This window comes from Engystomops pustulosus, chromosome 2, assembly GCF_040894005.1.
Source record: "Engystomops pustulosus chromosome 2, aEngPut4.maternal, whole genome shotgun sequence".
Lineage (NCBI taxonomy): Eukaryota > Metazoa > Chordata > Amphibia > Anura > Leptodactylidae > Engystomops > Engystomops pustulosus.
The window spans coordinates 126,488,797-126,510,577 of record NC_092412.1 but is presented as its reverse complement, the minus strand read 5'-3'; the positions used below and the strand labels follow the sequence as shown (position 1 = coordinate 126,510,577).

The window sequence follows — 21,781 nt, the reverse complement described above, 5'->3', positions numbered from 1 at the left end:
GGTAATTCGGAGGAGGAGGAGGTGGAGGAGGGGTGGGAGGATTTGGAGGTATAGTAGGCCTTTGAGACCTGGACCGAGGTAGGCCCCGCAATCCTCTGCGTCGGCAGTATATGACCAGCCCCAGGGTCAGACTCGGTCCCAGCCTGCACCAAGTTAAGTGTAGTAGCGTTCTTATAAGTTTGGGATATGGCGGGTGAGGGGAATGTAAACAGATGCGCAAGAAGCGCATGATGCGCATGGAGCTGGCGCTCCGCTGCTAGGCGAGCTTTCGCCAATCCAAGCCCCTGTCTCTAGGCTACTCCCCAAACAGCACTTCTAAGAACCTTTTGTATAAGATCAAGTGTAGTAGCGTTCTTATAAGTTTAGGATATGGCGGGTGAGGGGAATGTAAACAGATGCGCAAGAAGCGCTGAAATAATATCCGTAAATGGTAAAAGTTTGCCAGTGTATTTTGTGGATAACACAGCAGGGTGGCGACAAAGTTAACAACTTTGATGTGGAATCCATGAAAACAACCCAAATTTCGGCCTGACAAACCTCGTTTGATAAAGGGACGATGTATGGAGGCAGCTATATGGACGACTTTTGGAGGTAGCAATGGAGACAACGTGTGGAGGCTGCTATGGAGACAATTCAATTTGGATAGTGCCTGTATGTGGCAGTCCAAAAAATGTTTCAAACCAGAGGAGCAGGTAGGTGGCCCTCCAGAAAAATGGAATAGATTGAGTGCCTGTATGTGGCAGTCCAAAAAATTTTTTAAACCAGAGGAGCAGGTAGGTGGCCCTCCAGAAAAATGGAATAGATTGAGTGCCTGTATGTGGCAGTCCCAAAAAATTGTTTAAAACAGAGGACCGGAAAGGTGGCCCTCCAGAAAAATTGAATAGATTGAGTGCCTGTATGTGGCACTCCCAAAAATTGTTTAAAACAGAGGACCGTGTCGGTGGCCCTCCAGAAAAATTAAATGCATAAAGTACTATACCTAGAGCCAGTGGGCCCTGTCAAAAAACAGCCAGTTTCCTCTGCTTTACTGTAGAAAGAGGAGGAGAAGGAGGAAAATGAGGAGGAGGAGGAGTGGATAAATTATTCAGGTTGAGCTTCCTTCACCTGCTGGAGATTTGAAATTAGGAGAAATCCATGCTTTATTCATCTTGATAAGCGTCAGCCTGTCAGCGCTGTCAGTCGACAGGCGTGTACGCTTATCGGTGATGATGCCACCAGCTGCACTGAAAACCCGCTCTGACAAGACGCTAGCGGCAGGGCAGGCAAGAACCTCCAAGGCGTAGAGCGCCAGTTCGTGCCACATGTCCAGCTTTGAAACCCAGTAGTTGTAGGGAGCTGTGTGATCATTTAGGACGATGGTATGGTCAGCTACGTACTCCCTCACCATCTTTCTGTAAAGATCAGCCCTACTCTGCCGAGACTGGGGACAGGTGACAGTGTCTTGCTGGGGTGACATAAAGCTGGCAAAAGCCTTGTAAAGCGTACCCTTGCCAGTGCTGGACAAGCTGCCTGCTCGCCTACTCTCCCTCGCTACTTGTCCCGCAGAACTACGCACTCTGCCGCTAGCGCTGTCAGAAGGGAAATACTGTTTCAGCTTGTGCACCAGGGCCTGCTGGTATTCATGCATTCTCACACTCCTTTCCTCTCCAGGGATGAGAGTGGAAAGATTTTGCTTGTACCGTGGGTCCAGGAGAGTGAACACCCAGTAATCGGTGCTGGAATAAATTCTTTGAACGCGAGGGTCACGGGATAGGCAGCCTAGCATGAAATCTGCCATATGCGCCAGAGTACCAACGCGTAAGAATTCACTCCCCTCACTGGCCTGACTGTCCATTTCCTCCTCCTCCAACTCCTCCAACTCCTCTTCTTCTGCCCATACACGCTCAACAGTGTAGGACTCAACAATGGTCCCCTCTTGTGTCTCGCCAACATTCTCCTCCTCTTCCTCCTCATCCTCCTCCACCTCCACCTCCTCCGATATGCGCTGAGAAACAGACCTAAGGGTGCTTTGGCTATCAACAAGGGAATCTTCTTCCCCTGTCTCTTGTGAGGAGCGCAAAGCTTCCGACTTCATGCTGACCAGAGAGTTTTTCAACAGGCCAAGCAGCGGGATGGTGAGGCTGATGATGGCGGCATCACCACTGACCATCTGTGTTGACTCCTCAAAGTTACTCAGCACCTGACAGATATCAGACATCCACGTCCACTCCTCATTGTAGACTTGAGGAAGCTGACTGACCTGACTACCAGTTCTGGTGGAAGTTGACATCTGGCAGTCTACAATCGCTCGGCGCTGCTGGTAAACTCTGGATAACATGGTCAGTGTTGAATTCCACCTCGTGGGCACGTCGCACAACAGTCGGTGAGCGGGCAGTTGGAGGCGGCGCTGCGCTGCCCTGAGAGTGGCAGCATCTGTGCTGGACTTCCTGAAATGCGCACAGATGCGGCGCACCTTCGTGAGCAAATCAGACAGATTGGGGTATGTCTTGAGGAAACGCTGAACTATCAGATTTAACACATGGGCCAGGCATGGCACATGTGTCAGTCTGCCGAGTTGCAGAGCCGCCACCAGGTTACGGCCGTTGTCACACACAACCATGCCTGGCTTCAGGTTCAGCGGTGCCAGCCACAGATCAGTCTGCGCCGTGATGCCCTGTAATAGTTCTTGGGCGGTGTGCCTTTTATCGCCTAGGCTCAGCAGTTTGAGCACCGCCTGCTGTCGCTTAGCGACGGCACTGCTGCTGTGCCTAGAGCTACCGACTGATGGCGCCATGCCCACGGATGGTCGTTCGGAGGAGGAGGTGGAGGAGGGGTGGGAGGAGGAGGAGGCATAGTAGGCCTCAAACACCTGGACCGAGGTAGGCCCCGCAATCCTCGGCGTCGGCAGTATATGACCAGCCGCAGGGTCACACTCGGTCCCAGCCTCCACCAAGTTAACCCAATGTGCCGTCAGAGATATATAGTGGCCCTGCCCGGCAGCACTCGTCCACGTGTCCGTGGTCAGGTGGACCTTGTCAGAAACGGCGTTGGTCAGGGCACGGATTATGTTGTCTGACACGTGCTGGTGCAGGGCTGGGACGGCACATCGGGAAAAGTAGTGGCGGCTGGGGACCGAATACCGAGGGGCGGCCGCCGCCATGAGGCTGCGAAAGGCCTCGGTCTCTACTAGCCTATAGGGCAGCATCTCCAGGCTTAGCAATCTGGAGATGTGCACATTAAGGGCTTGGGCGTGCGGGTGGGTTGCACTATATTTGCGTTTCCGCTCCAGCGTCTGGGGTATGGAGAGCTGAACGCTGGTGGATGCTGTGGAGGATCGTGGAGGTGACGATGGGGTTTTTGTGGCAGGGTCCTGGGCAGGGGGCTGACTATCAGCTGACACAGGGGAAGGAGCAGTGGTGTGCACGGCCAGAGGTGAACGCGCTTGTTGCCACTGAGTGGGGTGTTTAGCATTCATATGCCTGCGCATACTGGTGGTAGTTAAGCTAGTAGTGGTGGAACCCCTGCTGATCCTGGTTTGGCAAATGTGGCACACCACAGTCCGTCGGTCATCCGGTGTTTCCTTAAAGAACCTCCAGACTTCTGAAAATCTAGCCCTCGCCGCAGGAGCCCTCGCCACGGGAGCTTCACTAGTTGACACATTTGGCGCTGATGCACCAGCTCTGGCCCTGCCTCTCCGTCTGGCCCCACCACTGCCTCTTCCAACCTGTTCTGGTCGAGGACTCTCCTCCGTCTCAGAAGCACTGTGTTCACCCGGCCTCTCAACCCAGCTTGGGTCTGTCACCTCATCATCCTCCGATCCCTCAGTCTGCTCCCCCCTCGGACTTCCTGCCCTGACAACAACTTCCCCACTGTCTGACAACCGTGTCTCCTCATCGTCGGACACCTCTTTACACACTTCTTCCACTACGTCAACAAGGTCATCATCACCCACAGACTGCGACTGGTGGAAAACCTGGGCATCGGAAAATTGCTCATCAGCAACCGGACAAGTGGTTTGTGACTGTGGGAAGGGTCCAGAAAACAGTTCCTCAGAGTATGCCGGTTCAAATGGCAAATTTTGCTGGGAGGGGGCAGACTGGGGGGGAGGAGGCTGAGGTGCAGGAGCAGGAGGAGTGCCGATTTCGGTGACATGGGTGGACTGCGTGGAAGACTGACTGGTGGACAAATTGCTCGAAGCATTGTCGGCAATCCACGACATCACCTGTTCGCACTGTTCTGGCCTCAACAGTGCTCTACCACGATTCCCAGTAACTTCAGACATGAACCTAGGGAGTGTAGCTCTGCGGCGTTCCCCTGCTCCCTCATAAGCAGGTGGTGTCTCACCCCGCCCAGGACCACGGCCTCTGACCCCTGCAGTAGTTGGACGCCCACGTCCCCGCCCTCGTCCTCTACCCCTAGCCCTCGGGTTAAACATTTTGAAAATGAGAGTTATAACTTGTATTTTTTTTTTACCTTTTTTTTTTTTGTTTTTGTTTTTTTTTTGTGTTTTTTAGTTTTTAAAACCAAACGATGCTATCCAATTGCTATGGCTATTTTCTAGCCAAGTATTACAGCACACTACTATGCCAGATGAGATGACGCTGAGTTATGAAAAAAATAAACGTAAAATAAAAAAGGAAATGGCAGACTGTGCCTAGTTGAAATACAACCCCGGGCCCTAATAAATTTTCCCACTTCGGTCTTTGCGATGGATTTGTGCGTCACTAAAACACAGTGGTCGCAAGTCTGACTCCAAATTGCTCCCAATTTGATAGTAGATGCACTGCAGCAAGTACAGCCACCAGCAGATCAACCAGAAATCAAATATATATAACGCTACTGTAGGCGTAATTAAGACGTTTGTATTCTCCTATGGCTATTTTCTAGCCAAGTATTACAGCACACTACTATGCCAGATGAGATGACGCTGAGTTATGAAAAAAATAAACGTAAAATAAAAAGAAACTGGCAGACTGTGCCTAATTGAAATACAACCCCGGGCCCTAATAAATTTTCCCACTTCGGTCTTTGCGATGGATATGTGCGTCACTAAAACACAGTGGTCGCAAGTCTGACTCCAAATTGCTCCCAATTTGATAGTAGATGCACTGCAGCAAGTACAGCCACCAGCAGATCAACCAGAAATCAAATATATATAACGCTACTGTAGGCGTAATTAAGACGTTTGTATTCTCCTATGGCTATTTTCTAGCCAAGTATTACAGCACACTACTATGCCAGATGAGATGACGCTGAGTTATGAAAAAAATAAACGTAAAATAAAAAGAAACTGGCAGACTGTGCCTAATTGAAATACAACCCCGGGCCCTAATAAATTTTCCCACTTCGGTCTTTGCGATGGATATGTGCGTCACTAAAACACAGTGGTCGCAAGTCTGACTCCAAATTGCTCCCAATTTGATAGTAGATGCACTGCAGCAAGTACAGCCACCAGCAGATCAACCAGAAATCAAATATATATAACGCTACTGTAGGCGTAATTAAGACATTTGTATTCTCCTATGGCTATTTTCTAGCCAAGTATTACAGCACACTACTATGCCAGATGAGATGACGCTGAGTTATGAAAAAAATAAACGTAAAATAAAAAGAAACTGGCAGACTGTGCCTAATTGAAATACAACCCCGGGCCCTAATAAATTTTCCCACTTCGGTCTTTGCGATGGATATGTGCGTCACTAAAACACAGTGGTCGCAAGTCTGACTCCAAATTGCTCCCAATTTGATAGTAGATGCACTGCAGCAAGTACAGCCACCAGCAGATCAACCAGAAATCAAATATATATAACGCTACTGTAGGCGTAATTAAGACGTTTGTATTCTCCTATGGCTATTTTCTAGCCAAGTATTACAGCACACTACTATGCCAGATGAGATGACGCTGAGTTATGAAAAAAATAAACGTAAAATAAAAAGAAACTGGCAGACTGTGCCTAATTCTACTCAAACCCCTAATAAATTTTCCCACTTTGGTGTTTGAGGTGGATATGTGTGTCACTAAGAGCTAAACACAACGGTAGCAAGTCCCCCTGCTAATTCCTCACAATATGGTACTAGCTGCAAATAAAAAAAAATAAAAATTATAACGTTATTGTAGCCCTAAGAAGGGCTGTTGGGTTCTTTTAGAATCACTCCTGCCTAACAGTAAGCTAATAGAACACCTTTCCCTGAGCAGCAGCAGCTCTCTCCCTAGCGGCATCCAGACAGAGAATGATCCGAGCAGCGCGGGCAGCGGCTAGTCTATCCCAGGGTCACCTGATCTGGCCAGCCAACCACTGCTATCTACGTGTAAGGGTACCACGTCATGCTGGGTGGAGTGCAGAGTCTCCTGGCTTGTGATTGGCTCTGTTTCTGGCCGCCAAAAAGCAAAACGGCGGGAGCTGCCATTTTCTCGAGCGGGCGAAATACTCGTCCGAGCAACGAGCAGTTACGAGTACGCTAATGCTCGATCGAGCATCAAGCTCGGACGAGTATGTTCGCTCATCTCTAATTACAACATAATTGTGTGTTATAACTTACCTTGTACCCTGACAGAATCCTCTGTGTAGCCTAGGGGTTGGGCTTTGGTTTGGATGCATTTCAAAAAACATGTGACTTGTCGGTGCTGCAAACTGCTCAGCTCTTGGCCCCCACCTTTGTGCTCCTGTACAGCTCCTCGCTGTCCCACTGATGTCAGCTCACCAGGATGCAAGCTCTGTGAAGGAGTTGGACAGTGCCGGAGGAGCTGTACAGGAGCACAAAAGTAGGGACCAAGAGTTTTTGTTTTTCGAAATGCATCCAAACCAAAGCACAACCTCTGGGACTACACAAAGGAATCTGTCAGGGTGCAAGGTAAGTTATAACACACAATTATATTGTAATGCAAATGCATAGAGAAAGCAATGAAGGTGTAATGGGCTTTTGTAACCTGTCTTTAGTGAAAATGAGAAATAACTCTTCACAGATTTCTAATCATTTTAGAGAACTGAACCATCAAGTAATATGTGATCTAGGTACGGAAAGCGTTAATCATTAGCTGCCTTATCTGCCTCAGGTGGACAGAGCTTTCAGAAACACTGTTCACCACAAGAAAAATAGTTGTAACAAGATACAGAGAAGCTGTGTTACTTCATAAAGTATATTAGGGTTTACTGTTATCAGCTGCTCTATTGATTTATGAAATAAATAATTTGTATCCTGCCAGGGAATCCCTGATGATTGTGAGCAATACAAGCAATTGGAATATAGTGAACTCCCTATATTTGTTCCGCTTGCTTCATCAGTTGTATGTGGAGATCCAGTGATGAAGATATAATGATAGAGCTTTAGGTAGGTTTATTCACTTTACCTTTGGGGGTAAAGTTATAAATAATGGCTGGACCATTATACAAGCTCTTATACCTCTTGTGTCACCCCCTTCATCCTCATAGTCTGTAAGCTCATGTGAGCAGGGCCCTCACTCCTATTGTTCCATATGAATGTTTGTCCTATGTAATGTAATATTATATTTGTATATGTTCCTATGATTTTTAAAAAGCTACAGAATTTGATTGCGCTATATAAAATCAATATTATTATTGCAATAAATGGATCCATGTTGGGAATGATAGCTGGTACAGCACATGTGGTATTGCTTTATCATTGCAAGTTATGTTTTAATAATTTTGTGCTTAAAAAGTCAGCTAAGCTTAAGAAGTACAGTTAAAATGCCTGTAATTAATTATTTTTAGTTCTATGTGTATGCAAAATACATGAGATGAGGTTTCTCCAGTTTATTGCACTGAAACATATGCACATAGACATTACCTGAGCATCAGGCTTCAATTTCTGCTGATGAAACAAGAAAGTGGCAGAGACGTAGCATTAATTATTTATGTGTACATTGCAGTTTGTGCTTCAGGGGACAGCATTATTCCAGCCACACATTTCAAGCAAACTTATGGAAGGTTTTTCACCCAACTTTTTACTCAGCTCTCTATGGAATAAAACAGGTCAGTTGTGAATATTAAATTAACATCTTGGCCACTCTCCAAAGTGATCTGGCCTAGTTAGGATTCATCCATGAAAGCTTTGCTGCTTTATGTCCTGATAATGTTGAGAGGCCCACAGGAGTGGAAAAACAGATGATATAAAGACAGCACATTCACAGATATGTGAGATTTGTGAGTCTTCCATTTCTTCTGAAACTTACTTAGTGTGTCTCAATTATTTCACTATAGTCACATTAATACCAATTAATAACTAATATGTGCATTGGTATTCATATATATCTCCCACACTCTGAAAAACAAACTAAATATAAAAATAGCACTTAAATATCCTTAGAGTCAGGAGAACCCGATACCCATAAGTTGGTTAGCTGCTCCCATTAGAAACCCAAGATAAGGTAAAAGTCAACAGTTATATGCTATACTTTTATCTCTCATGATCATACCTGGATATCCTGCCAATGATAGTCACAACCAAAACATACTAAGTAGGAGATGATTTTCAAAGGTTTCTACAGAGAATATTATTTTTGCATCGAATTCGTTCGTAAATGTTAATCTTCTTTATAATCGATGATTGACAAGTGACTAGCTGCCATTTTTATAGCTTACCCATAAATAAATGTATTGTTTTACATATTGGCAGCATCTCCATTCACAATGTAACCTGTTTGCCTTGCCATCTTGTTTCCCAGTTGATCTTGAATGGCATATTACATCTTTAGGCTATAATGTGTGCTAAGTATAAACTCATGTATGTAATCAAAAAGCACTACCACTCACCTCTGTCCCATCAGTATATCTTGGTGATCTGCTTTCTGGATATAAGATGTTATTATATTTCTTCTATATCATAAAATCAGATATATAATAATGGGCAGATCATGTTGATCTAGCCAAGGTTGCTTATTTTCTCTGATCAAATGTCATTGCTGCTTGGCTGTACATGGACTAGAGAAAATAAAAATGAATCTGCAAACTTCTCCATAAATTGTAAATAGAATGTTTAGACATTTGTTGTGTAAATAGCATATTTTCTTTGTAATTATGTTGTGGTTTTATGGTAAGCTTGCAGGTTTTTATTTAGATATTTCATTCAGTTGGAACCAAAGTAGAAATTCCAAATTTTATAAAGAAGGCAAAAATGTCAAAGGGACTGTCTAGGACCGGCCAATTAAAGACCCATTTAAACTCTACAATTACCCCCAATTCTTGGTGATATATATTAATTTTAATCCGATAGATATTATCCCATTCCTACGGAGTATTACTGCATGTTCCCCATATCCCTATAGACATGTGCCTCACTCCTATATACTATGAACCTCCGATTCCCTCATACATTATGACACCCCTGTCACTCCTCACTCCTAAAGACCATTACATTCTTTGTTTCTATTTCCTATGACTCCCTGGGCAGTTTCTCCTGTAGTTAAAGGGGTTGTCCACTTTCAGCAAATAATTGACATTGTTTGGAAAAGTTATACAATTTCCCAATATACTTTCAGTTCTCTGCTTGTTATCCTTTTATAAGAAGCTTCTATGTTTACTTCCAGTGGACAAAATCTGTCGATGGTCATGTGATGTCACACAGGTGCACGACTCATTAGTATCACAGAGAGTAATCAGAGCTGTGTGTCACTAATGGCTCGTGCACCTGTGTGACATCCACTGAAAGAAGGACAACAAGCAAAGATCTAGAAAGCCGCAAAGCAATGATTCAGAAGGTATTTTGGAAATTTGTATAATTTGTCCTCACACAAACCATATCAATTATTTGCTTAAAGTGGACAACCCCTTTAAGACACACTGTTATTCTGTGGCAGTTACCTTGCCAAGGATATGATAAAAAAAATAATTCGGCTCATGAAGACGTGCCAAATGGCAAATATAGCATTGGAAGTGGGGTGGCAGAATGGGGAGCAACTTTGATGTGTAAGTGAATTACATGTATGTCCATTTCATTTTAAATTTGTGCCTAGACAACTTCCAAAATTGTTAATACTTGAGTAGTGAGCAAAGTCACAAGGTTTTTTTTTTTTGTGAAAAATGATGTATAGGACATGTTGTATGCAGAGAGCAGCACAAAGGGAAGCCTCAAGCAAACCTGGGAAGTTTTTATTAACGGGAGAATAAATAGCTATGTGGAAAAACATAAGGGAAACTGTGTAGTAACTTCCTAAGGGGGATTAGAAATAATTGGCCCCAATGCAACATCATTATCACTTACTAAAAAAAACACTTTTTACTGAGCTATCACTGGAACTGAAAATGCAAGGCTTTAAAACAAAAGACTATTGGGTTGTGGTATATACATAAGTCTTGCTTCTTCTTGCTGTCATTATGTCACAAATCTTTACAGAGTTTATTTGTTAAGGAAGAAGAATTACTAATAATTACTGAAGGGCTTTTCCAACTCAAAATAGAGGAGGAGTCCCTGATCATGGATGTGTGTGGTCATGAGAACGGTGCGTCCCATAGAAGGGAGTCACACTCTGCAGACACTTCTGCCCATAAAGGGTTCTCCAGTGTTAAAACATTGATGGACTATTAATTAAATAAAGTCATCTGGCTGATTAGGGTAATGAAGGGGACACAATCCACATTGGTCATATTTTGGTATAATATAAATACACAACTTTTTTCAGGCAATTTGCCTATTAACATGTAAATCATAATCTGCACTTTTCTTTAGTTTTTTTTATATTCCTAGAGATGTAAATATAATCTTATCATCAGTTTATGTACTATTATTAGATAGCTGCCATACTGTGATGTAACATATAATCCAGAAGACTGGATTCAAACTGTTGTGCCTTATTTATTTAAGTGCTGGGGGCACCATTTTGGTGGTTTTCCGACACTGATGACCTGTTCTTTAATTGGGTAAAAAATTCTAGCACCACTGCAAATCCATCACTTTTCTGGCTCTTGTGCGCCAAATCATTACTCCCTTGCACCAAAAACTTACATCACACTGAAAAATATAGCACATTTCCAGCACTACCCTGTGCCCGGATTGATAAATGCCCGCCAATGTATTATGACGTTGTAGCTGTGAAAGATACAGTATGTCATGATCACTTCGACTCCTATGTGAGGCAGTGAAACAAGTCAATGAGGTCTTTTTGACAGTACTGAACAGAGTACAGGATTGAGTTAACAGCCATGAGTGATTGAGAGTAAAAGCTGTGGGATTACTGCTCGCTGGTCTGATTTGCCATTCTGCTGGACTGTGAAGAGATTAGAAGGACCAAATTCTTGAGCTAAACCATCTGGATATCTGGCAGGGGTGTCACTAGGGTTAGCAGATGTTTGGACATGAACATATCATGAATATCCCAGCAGGTACTGCTGCATGACCCCTTCTGTACTAAAAACAGGTCAGCCTATAAACACACTGAGAATCTCTCTGGGACTTAGCCTATGTTAAGGATAAGAGAAGAGAAGCCTCTCGGGCATTGGAATGCTTCCTAAATAAACAGAACTGAGTTCTCTGCCATGGCCCTAGGATGCTGTTTGCTGAGGAGTGGAGGTATTTTGTTTTTCTATTTTAGAATGTTGATTTTGTGAGGCTGCACAGAATTATCAAAACATTTTGATGGAAATGCTGAAATTTTGATGTTGCTTTTTGTCTGGTAATGATATTGCAAAACAAGGATAGTATATATTAGAATGGCATTACTGGTACACCTGGTTAATATGTCTTTGTGGAGTGTCCAATATATTGTCTATTATAATAGCAATGAATAGATACGTAAATATAAAATTCTTCTGACGAGTTAGGTAAACAGTGTGCCTTCCATGGCTCCTATATTTGCTACAATAGGCAGACAGTACAGACTTTAACATGAAAATGTACAGGACTGAAAACTAAAATACAGAAATATTTTTTTCACCTTGTGTTGCTTACAAAGTTTCAGTGATATAAATGCAATAGGAGCACTATGACATGTATTCATAATCATATTGTAGCATAAGAGGCACATAAACTGGATGCTGTGGTTATAAAATGCAAATAAGCCTCATATGATATTGAACTTCTAATTTATTTTCCGTCTATTGGCTTATAAAATCAAAAATTATTCAGTATGATTTAATAAATTTTGCGAAATAGTTAACAAGGACTCCCCTCATTTATGAAAAGATAAAATATTCTTTGACTGATGACATGAGAATCATCAGTTGCTCATCCCTATCATTGTCTAACACCTCATTTATACCATACAAGGATTATGCAGTCCCACATGTAACCATATTTTATACTATTTACTGCTCACTATAAATTTGGCATTACATTGTCTCTGTTTGCAATCCTCTAAAGCCTTCTACATTTGAGCATTGTTTGTGATTTGACAGAGCTATTACAGTAAGCAATTGAGTATTTCAATCTAACTTGTTGTGTGTCTTTGCATGTACCGTATGTATACAATCTACAGCAGAGTTTATAGATGTGTGCATATGTCCAAATTCAGAAGATGGAAAGAGTCACACAAATCAAATTTACACATATCAAACTTTGTCTATAAGCCCAATAAGTCCTACACCGCGTTATCACCACTTTTGGTATTCTTTGGTATAATGGCTCTCTCTTGAACCCCACCTGGCATATTGCCATCCTTTGTCTTCTGCAATGTATAATACACAATTTTGGCTCTGTTAATTGTATAACACTCTCTTGTGGTCCCCCAGATAGTATATTGCTTTATTGTAGTCCCCATATGCTGCCTGCCCAGATCCTGTATAATCCCCCCCCCCTTTTAGCGCACTGATCATGTGTTGATAATAGCCAATCTAAAGTCTTGGGGTGCATTGTCATCAGTATTGTAATTCATTGCAGTCAGCTAAAAAAGCATTAGACTTTCACATTATGACTATAAAATAGTTCTTATGACTGAATACACAGTAGGACAATAAATTTACAGTAATAATATAATGAAGAATTAAGGTTATAAACCACAAAACTGATAATATAACTTTGTATCTCTTTCATTCTAGGAATCAATGGGGTGGGTCCCAATCCCAATGGGGTGTTCTTAACCAACTTACTATTCTGTAGTGATATTCACAATCACACTAGTTACCACATTTCTTTACTATCTCGTAGGATATATGCTTTAATGGTGGAAACTAAGTATGAGAAAATACTGTGAAAATAATGTGAAGTGTTAATGTCAAATGATTCCATCCAATATAAAGGGAATCTACCATCAAAATCTAGCATCTTAAACCAAGATCATAGATCCAGGCACTGTGGTAATCTGCTTATATTGGTTATCCATGGCCTCCTTCCTTCTAAAATCAACTTTTAAAATTTTGCTATTGCATCAGATGGTCTTTGGGAGTGTTACGGGAGCCTTCTGTACTCTGGCCTAATGGGCTGTTCTTACACTGCAGCAGCACATCTCCCTCTCAACCTCTCCCCTGCTCCCTTGAACTTCTTTTAATCTCATCAGCAGTGAGCACACAGTGGGAGGAGGAACATGCTCCTTCAGAATTTAACAGTCTTAGCAACAACATGGAAGGGTTCTGATGACACCCATAGCCCTTCTGGCTCATTAGCATGATTTTAAAAGTTGATTTTTAGAAGAAAGGAAGTTGTGGATAACACTATAAGAAGATAATCACAGTCATGGTGCCTATAGTTTATCATGTTTGGTTCTGATGAAGGGTATTCTATTTTTATTCTTCAGTTAAGCAGCTTTAAGGAATAGTTTCTGATATGTTAAATCCAAACTGTTATTTCAGCATCCCAAACCATGCAGGCTTAATGCCAGCCACAGATACTAAGCCAAGAAGAAAATATGTGTACAAACCACAATCCTTGGATCTTGGCAACCTAAAAAAAGTGAAAAAAATGAATCTACTGCCTCTATTATTCACTCTCAGGCACATATGTTACACTGGTTACACTTTTCTATGTTTTGTTGTGGTTATGCTGGTTGACCAGTCTATCACTATATTTCATGGACGATTTTGTATCCTAATCACTAGGATATTTTGTCTACGGTTTCTTGAAATTTTATTAAAATACTTTATTTTCCTGAATCCTGTAATAATTCTAAGAACAGAGAACTACATTTATAATATAACTAAAAATGAAAGTTTAGTTCAACATTGGAGCTACGTTAAATGATATATTTGGAAAGCATATACATGGTAATGCAATCTCACAGTAAATATTCTATATGTTCTTGGTCACTTAGATAAACCTATAAAGATCAATTGTCCATATTGCACTCTTTTTGGATACTGAATTCATCACTTTACTATCTGCCATTTGTTATAGCATTTTATAACATCAGATCAACAAGTCGGACATGAGTTGTGGACTTGCACTCTGGGGGCTGCTGTTTACTATAGAGGCAGGGACTCCTTAAAATATATCTCAATATGGTGTAAGGAATTCCATCCCTAGCAGAGGGATTGGTCCATGACACAGGACTCTGCAACAGTGCAGAGCCCCCTCAACAATGCAGACCACAGTAATGGTGGCTGGGTTGTCTTTGATTTGGGTCTAGGGAAATACTACTATTGGAAATGACAATTAAATGTATGGAGCTTAATAAGCCATATAATGATTTTCTGTAAATTTACTGTGTCCAAAAAAGAAATCTGTACCATGAAATAATAATAATTTGTTAGATATACACAAACAGTCCTCATCTAGTGATATTATTCCATAGTGCAAAGAGTATGTTATATTCATAGGTAGCCAAAGCGGTAAATATCATATTAGCAATTCATATATGTCAGTCTCTGCATTATAATAAAATCTTGGACTCCAGTCACACTGTATAGGTTGCAGGGAATTTTTTTATTGATACAAACTATTATACGTGACGTTTCGGTCAACAATAGACCTTTATCAAACTCTGTGGAGTATAGTACAAAAAAGAAGTGCATCAGAAATGTTATATAAACACCAAAAAAGGGCTATTTACATATATACAAATGAGTCACAGATATATTGCGATAATGACATCAAAATGCGTCAAAAGAGGGAGCAAGCTCCAAAATAGGTATTATAGTACAACATTTGCAGTTGTCTAGTAGTAACAAACAATGCTAAAGACAAGTAATGGCTATAGATACAATGGTCTTCATAGGTTCATGAAAGGCATATCTGGTCCAATCTTAAAGTAAACACCTGTAGGAAATACAATGCAAAGGAAAGAGGTCAGCTTACCAGTCTGTAAAATGGTACCAGTGAAGGGAGGTATGCATATAGCAATGTAGCGCTGCTCTGAAGGAATAGCGGTCTGTGCCGCTTAGTGGAGTGTGGCGCTGGTCTCCTCCTGTTGGCGGCGGCTATTTAAAGTCCAAGCCGTCATTGTGGGAGTGTACTTCCGGTATCGTGTCGGCAACTTCCGGTCTAGGACCGGAAGTTGTCATAGATGCGTTCCATTTGCTGGAACGCAAGCGCGGACATGCGCAGTAGTCTCCGGAGTTGCGGTAATCGCGTTCCAAGTATGGAACGCAAAAGGAAATATAGTACAGAGTGGGAGAAGGTACCGGGTTGTCGATCATATCGGGGCATGGTGTATAAAATTAAAGAGAAAAATTAAAGAGAAAAATTATGGTGAATGTTGGGCATCAATGATGGCTATGGGTATAGAATGGATTTTGAGGCATAATGTATATGAAGGGGAAAGAGGTAATGATGAAGAAAAAATTAATAGAAAATAAAGGTAGATGAAAGGAAAATTATAAAAATAAAAATCAAGAAAAGATGAAAAATTGGAAAAAATGAGAGACTTAGGGTGGGGGATACTTGGAAAAAGGTTAGAGAGCACACAGAGAACAGGCTTTTTTACCCATCCTTAGTAGTGGTGTCAACGAGTCAGCATCAGGCAAATTCTATCGTCTCTGTAAAAAACAAACTAATTAGACATTGGGAATGTAGTAGGATCAACAAAAGCTTTGTATGTTATAGTCCCGATTGAGTCCACCTGGTTGTAATGTTTGTAATGTGTGAATCCAGTAAGATTCACGCTTCTTTAATAGTACAACTCGATCCCCTCCTCTCCTTGGCATTTCAATGTGTTCGATAATCTGGAATTTAAGTTGATTTATGGAGTCTCTGCATTATAACATTGAATCCCTATCTACAAACATTGGGAAATTCCTCTGTTTTGTTGGGTTTGGTGTGATCATAATTAAAATGAATGCTTTGTGATATTGCACTGAACCAGGTTTATTAGTTACTCATGGTGTCCAAAATATGTCCTTGTATGAATGTCTACTGTCTAAGCTTATGCAGCATAGTTTCCTATCCAGAACAAATGACGACAGTGCTGAACTTTCCAGTTCTAAACCAACCAGATAAAAAGTACAAACCACAATTAAAATACAAAAGTTAAAAGCATCAGATTCCTTTCTCCCCATTCTGCTACTTCTGGCTTCTCAATACATATACAACTGCTTGAATAAGCGGATCACTAACAAACACAGCAGGGCATGGAACAGAGGGGGCATTCCACTGTCGCCCCAGATGCTTGTAACAGATCATTTCCAAGTGTGTCTGGAGTAAGTACAGAGAAATAGACATCAATTGCTTATCTTCGCAAAAAAATAAGCAATTGCTTGAAGCTACATTATATGAGCACTGTGTATTTGTCAGACATAGTTTGTTATTTCGTAGAAGTATTATCAATAGTGCTCGGGCTACTGGGGGACATGCCAACAAGTCCCTTTCCTGTGATACAGGGTTTTTTGCTATAACATGTGCTAACTGTGTTTGTCAATTAAAGGGATTTGCCCATTAAATAAAATTCTCAAATTACAATCCCCTAGTAATACACAATAAAGATCATTTTTAACTCTTTACTTCACAATTTTACTCAATTTTATTTCTGTTTTAGCTCCTATAACTCAGTGGAGATCAGTGCAAAATCCCAGGGTGTGGAAGGGGACACTCTAGCAGACACATTATGATTCATCTAGTTCTGTGAGCTGACAATGTGGTTAGATTATCAGGGTACAGGTTTATATACACTTTCATTTACCTTCTGAACGTTCTACTAGTATCTTACACTAGAAAGAGACAGATCAGAGATGCGATGATGAGATACATGACATGCATATAACATTCTCATCACTGCTACATCTCAGCTACACGCACACACTGTCAGCTCTACTATATACCTCCCTCTCCCCTCCCCTAGATAAATATCTTATCTGTTTGTAGATTGTAGCTTTACTCTCCTCAAAATGCTGCTGTTGTTTGCCCACAGTAAGTGAGTGTGCTGTGTGAGTTCCTCCTGGAATGCAGAGCTAGAGAGTAGAGAGCAGCTCAGTTCAGCAAGCAAGATGTCTGCTGACCCTAAATTCAAAAGACACAGAGTCGGGTCCAGGAGCATCCAAAATTGTGTACAACAGGACTGATAGTGACAGGTTGGAGTTATATCTGTGAAATGCTGTATTTTGTTAATAACATTGAATTAGAGAATATGATATTTTGTTCTCCTGAGTACATTTAAGAATCTTGTCTTCTTGAAAATACCCCTTTAAGTCATGACATATCAATCAAAAATAGTAGATTTATAAACGAGCATTAGAGTGGCTATATGTAATGTACAATATATTACCGAGAGAGAGATTTCAGGACCTTTGAAGGTCCTCTAAAGGTCCTGAAACCACAGAATGCAAGCAGAAGAATATACACATCCTCCATTCCCCAAGAAGCTTGATTCTAGTACCACATGTAGCAAGTGAATTCCTGACTTGTAGGGCCTATAATATTCATACAGCCCGGCTCATGGCAGTCTTAATCCACCCCTGTAGAGGAGATATATGATAAGGATACTGTCAAGCTAATAAATGCTTACTAAGTTTAAAGACACTCCATGAAATCTTAGAAAGTGCAACCTGGTAAATGGAAACTGTGTGTCTTGAGACATCTTTGATGGAGCCTGTTTTCTTTAGAGAAATGCATTAATTTTACTTCACTAGGTATGATATATGCTTATAGCATAGCCATAAAGGAAGATGGATTTTAATAAAATCATATTTAAGATTTCTGCTATTTGTATGTATAAATAGCAATATTTTCCATCTAATGATTGACATGCAGATGAATTTCCATGTGTGCTTGGTATCTTCCTGCTAAGCTGCCAGTTTGAAGATGCTGTGGAGAAGGCAGTGTGGCAGTGCATACATTATTGAATGCCTCCATGTTTTTACTAATACATACGCATTGTGTGTTCTCTAGTGCTGCCTGTCACAACACATTATAAGAGGCATCCCAGTGTTAGGATGAGGGATGAGAAGAGCTTTGGGAAAAACAAGGGAATCTAAAAGAGCTGACATTGCTACATCTTTTTTATTTTGCTTCGTTTTATCCCCCATTACCCCTTCAATGTTACATAAAATAATTCATGATTCTCTAAATCCATGTGCAATGTATATACAGCAATGCATTGTCCTGTCATAAATATGGACCCTCCTTACAGCAAGAATCAAAATATAGATCTAATTATGGGTGATGGCAGCATCTAAATGTTTAGAATAAAATGGTTTCTATGTGAAGACGTTATATAGGATGCTAATGTAACAATGGCTGAAATCCAGAGAGAACAACATGACTACCAGACAGTGCTGTGAGGGAAACCCATGAAATATAGCAAAATAAATAGAGCAGAAATACATCTTGCTTGCCCTTTGTACAGTTATTATTAGAACAAACACGCTTGAATGATCTAAGAAGCCAAACTACCTTCCAGCATTTCAATGTAGTGAAGGCCTGACATCAGGGTTTAGTGCTGTGCCACATACATGCTAAAACCTATTCTCTGGGAAATGATATTGATCAGTGACTCTGCTACCATTCACCATATGTAGAGTAAAAGTGCTCTGTATTACTGACATCTGGCATCATTATCTTACTGGAAAGTATAGGATTTGGTGTATACTAGTCATAGGGCTATTATTTGTAGTATTTCTTGTATGCTTACCATGGTATTTGGGGTATACAGATGTCCAATAATCCATCCTCAAACACAAATGTGCCTGTTAATGGCTTATCTATCAGCAGGAAGAAAAGGGTTTCATATGTTGAATCCAGCATGCCGTGTCCTTGCTTGCCCCAGCTTCAATGCTTACTTACTGTAGAAGCCATAATCTGATGAAGTGCTAAAAATTACACAAATACTATATGTATATGCGCCCCATGATCTGTAAAGAGTTGCAGAACAGGATGGCGCTATTTGAATAAAGACTTATTATTATTATTATTATTATTAATTCTGGATCCACAGTGAAGAACTATAGATACTTGTAGCTGTTTCCATCTACCACATGGATTCAGTATTTTACACCAATCACACTTACAGGCTGGTGTGTGTCCACTGAAACTGAATACATTCTTCCATTATCTTCTAATGGCCTTGTTTTGAAGAAAATTATCTATTAAAATTATGCAAATAGGCCTTGGGGCGCTCATGTCTATGTCACAGAAGTCCCTTCTGGCTTCTATGTCTTCTAATTATGTATGGCTCTGTTCGAGGTTGCACACCAAGTATTCCCTCTCCACCCAAAGAGTCATAATTAGCAGACTATGGAGCCAGACAGGGCTTATGTGTAGGAGACAGGAGCCCCTGGGGCTCATTTGCATATTTTAAAGGACTTCTGGAAAATGATACCATAAGAAGAACAGATTCTGTTTCAGGGGACTTACACCTGCGTGTAATTGTGGTATAGAATACTGCATCCATGTGGTAGATTTCCTTTAAAAGATTTCCAATGCTTGTAAAAAGTTGTATTTTTTAGTATTTTGTATTGTGTTGTATAGCATTTAACAATAGTTTTGGTAGTGTTTTTTAATTCATTGTTAACACTTTTTTTTTGCTATAATTTTTACACAAAAAATGCTATATACGTAGGTTCTACATAATTAATTATATTTATAGCAATATTGAGTACAAAAACATCAGGATAAACAAACTGTTTTATTAGCAAGAACTTAGTAATTCATCATAAGCAAATTTTTCTTAGTTTTTAGTTAACTAGCTAAAATAGCACCAGGAGATCACACGAATAGGTGAGCACCACAGAAAGGCATGAGCCATTTTGTCAGCATGTTGGTGGCAGTCTATTAATTGGTAACATGGATATGTCATCATGTAATAAGGCAATCCCCCTCCCCTTGTAGTGTAATGAGGCGTGTTATAGGAGGCAAAGCCAAACATCATATAATGTGTGCCCACATTTACTAAAAACTGTGCAAACTGTACTATGTGTAGTTTACTTGTTAGTGTGCAGGGTGCACCGGATTCTGGATTTTTGGTGCACATTCTGTATGAATCTGGCGCTCCCTGCACTGCTCTGACAGAGTACACCAACATTTTTTCGGTGCATCGGTGTGCAACACACTTCTGACGCACTTTGCATGATAAATGTGTCGAACTGTCCAACTGAGCACCAGTACATGCATTTCAGTGCAAAAATTTGTGCTACATGAAGAATAGGTTCGCTGGTGACAAATATGTGGTTCAGGCATTTTTTAAATATCTGTGCAAGCACATAAAAGAACGTGCAAAGTCTGACAGAAAACTGGTGCAGTAGTAAATGTGGGCCAATCTTAGTAAAGGCAGCTAGCCTGCAGACTGAAAAGCATATAAAAATATAGGTAATGCTGATTTATTGCTTATAATTAAGTTCTAACATGGTGTCTTATTGCAAAATAATTGTTAAAAATGAATGTTAATAAAAAGATCTTTAATTGAATTTTTTTCAGCTTTGTCCACTGTGTGACATTTGTACACACACATATGCCCCGCTATTGTATTGCAGCATAAAACATATTTTATTGGTATCTTCCAGGGGTTAGCTCGGGGGTTTACAGGGGAACATGCTTTTAATGATAGATTCCATTAGTGGTGTTATCAAGCCACTTCACTCAAGACAGAGCTATACTGTACAGTCATCAGAATTGTTGCCATAAATAACAGAGAAGCCTAGGTACATCTCTTTCACACAATAGCCATTTTCTTTTGAAAACTTTTAGCTGTTAGGCAGTAATATACGGACTTCAGTGACACCATCCATCCTAACTCTTTCCAATAGATTCTGTCAACGGAAGAAAGGATTGGACATGTTGAATTGTAACTATGAAACCTTGTTCTAGCTCCAGTGGCCCACTCTCCATTCAGACCACATGAATCATTGGCCACAGTGGTCTGGAGGAATATCTGTCACCCCAAATGACAATTCATGTAAAAGCAATCGAAGGTGTATGGGTAACAATTATATATAATACATAAGATGGGCCTGCCTTGTGTCACAGTGATATTATATGTGTGGTAAATATCTGTGTGCTACATTAAGCATTTCCATACTCTGTGAACTAGCCCTTCCAAGTGTACTTATTCTTACGATATGTTCAATACGCGATAGATGTTAATTCTGATGTATCTGACAAGAATATTAGCAGTTATATAGTATTCAGTATATTTTTGTTGTGGACACAGTGATCTTTGGTACCTTGCTTCGTGTTTAGTCAAGTGCTATACTTCATCATGCAAAGTTCTTTGATGCTAGACAGTTTGGTTCCACTCTTAGAGGAAGCTTTGGGGTTAAGTATTCACATGAGATAGCAGTCCTTGGAAAGCCATAAATTACATCTGACATTTGAAGCTTCTCATCTGTTACATGTATTCTTTGTTTTTCTCTAGCAAATACATGTACAGCACATTGGCAGCCACAGGGAACCAGTGATAAGAAAGCCTTTCTTTTTTACACAGACCTTTTATTGCAATAACATAAAATTATGTAGATTATACTAAAATGGTAAAAAATAGTTTATTTCTTTAAAT

At 40.8% G+C, this 21,781-nt stretch overlaps 1 protein-coding gene across 3 annotated transcripts in view; it reads left to right on the top strand.

The window, feature by feature from the left end:
• Positions 1-21,781, top strand: part of NHS (NHS actin remodeling regulator) — a 160,442-nt gene that overhangs the window by 115,923 nt on the left and 22,738 nt on the right. The window contains exon 1 of one of the 3 annotated variants that reach the window (XM_072136312.1): positions 11,349-11,502. The exons of the other annotated variants lie outside the window; for them this stretch is intronic. Within the exon in view, the coding sequence (XP_071992413.1) occupies positions 11,469-11,502 (34 nt within the window). The 5' untranslated portion in view covers positions 11,349-11,468. Of the gene's footprint in view, positions 1-11,348; positions 11,503-21,781 lie in introns of those variants that run through there. 3 annotated transcript variants of the gene reach the window in all.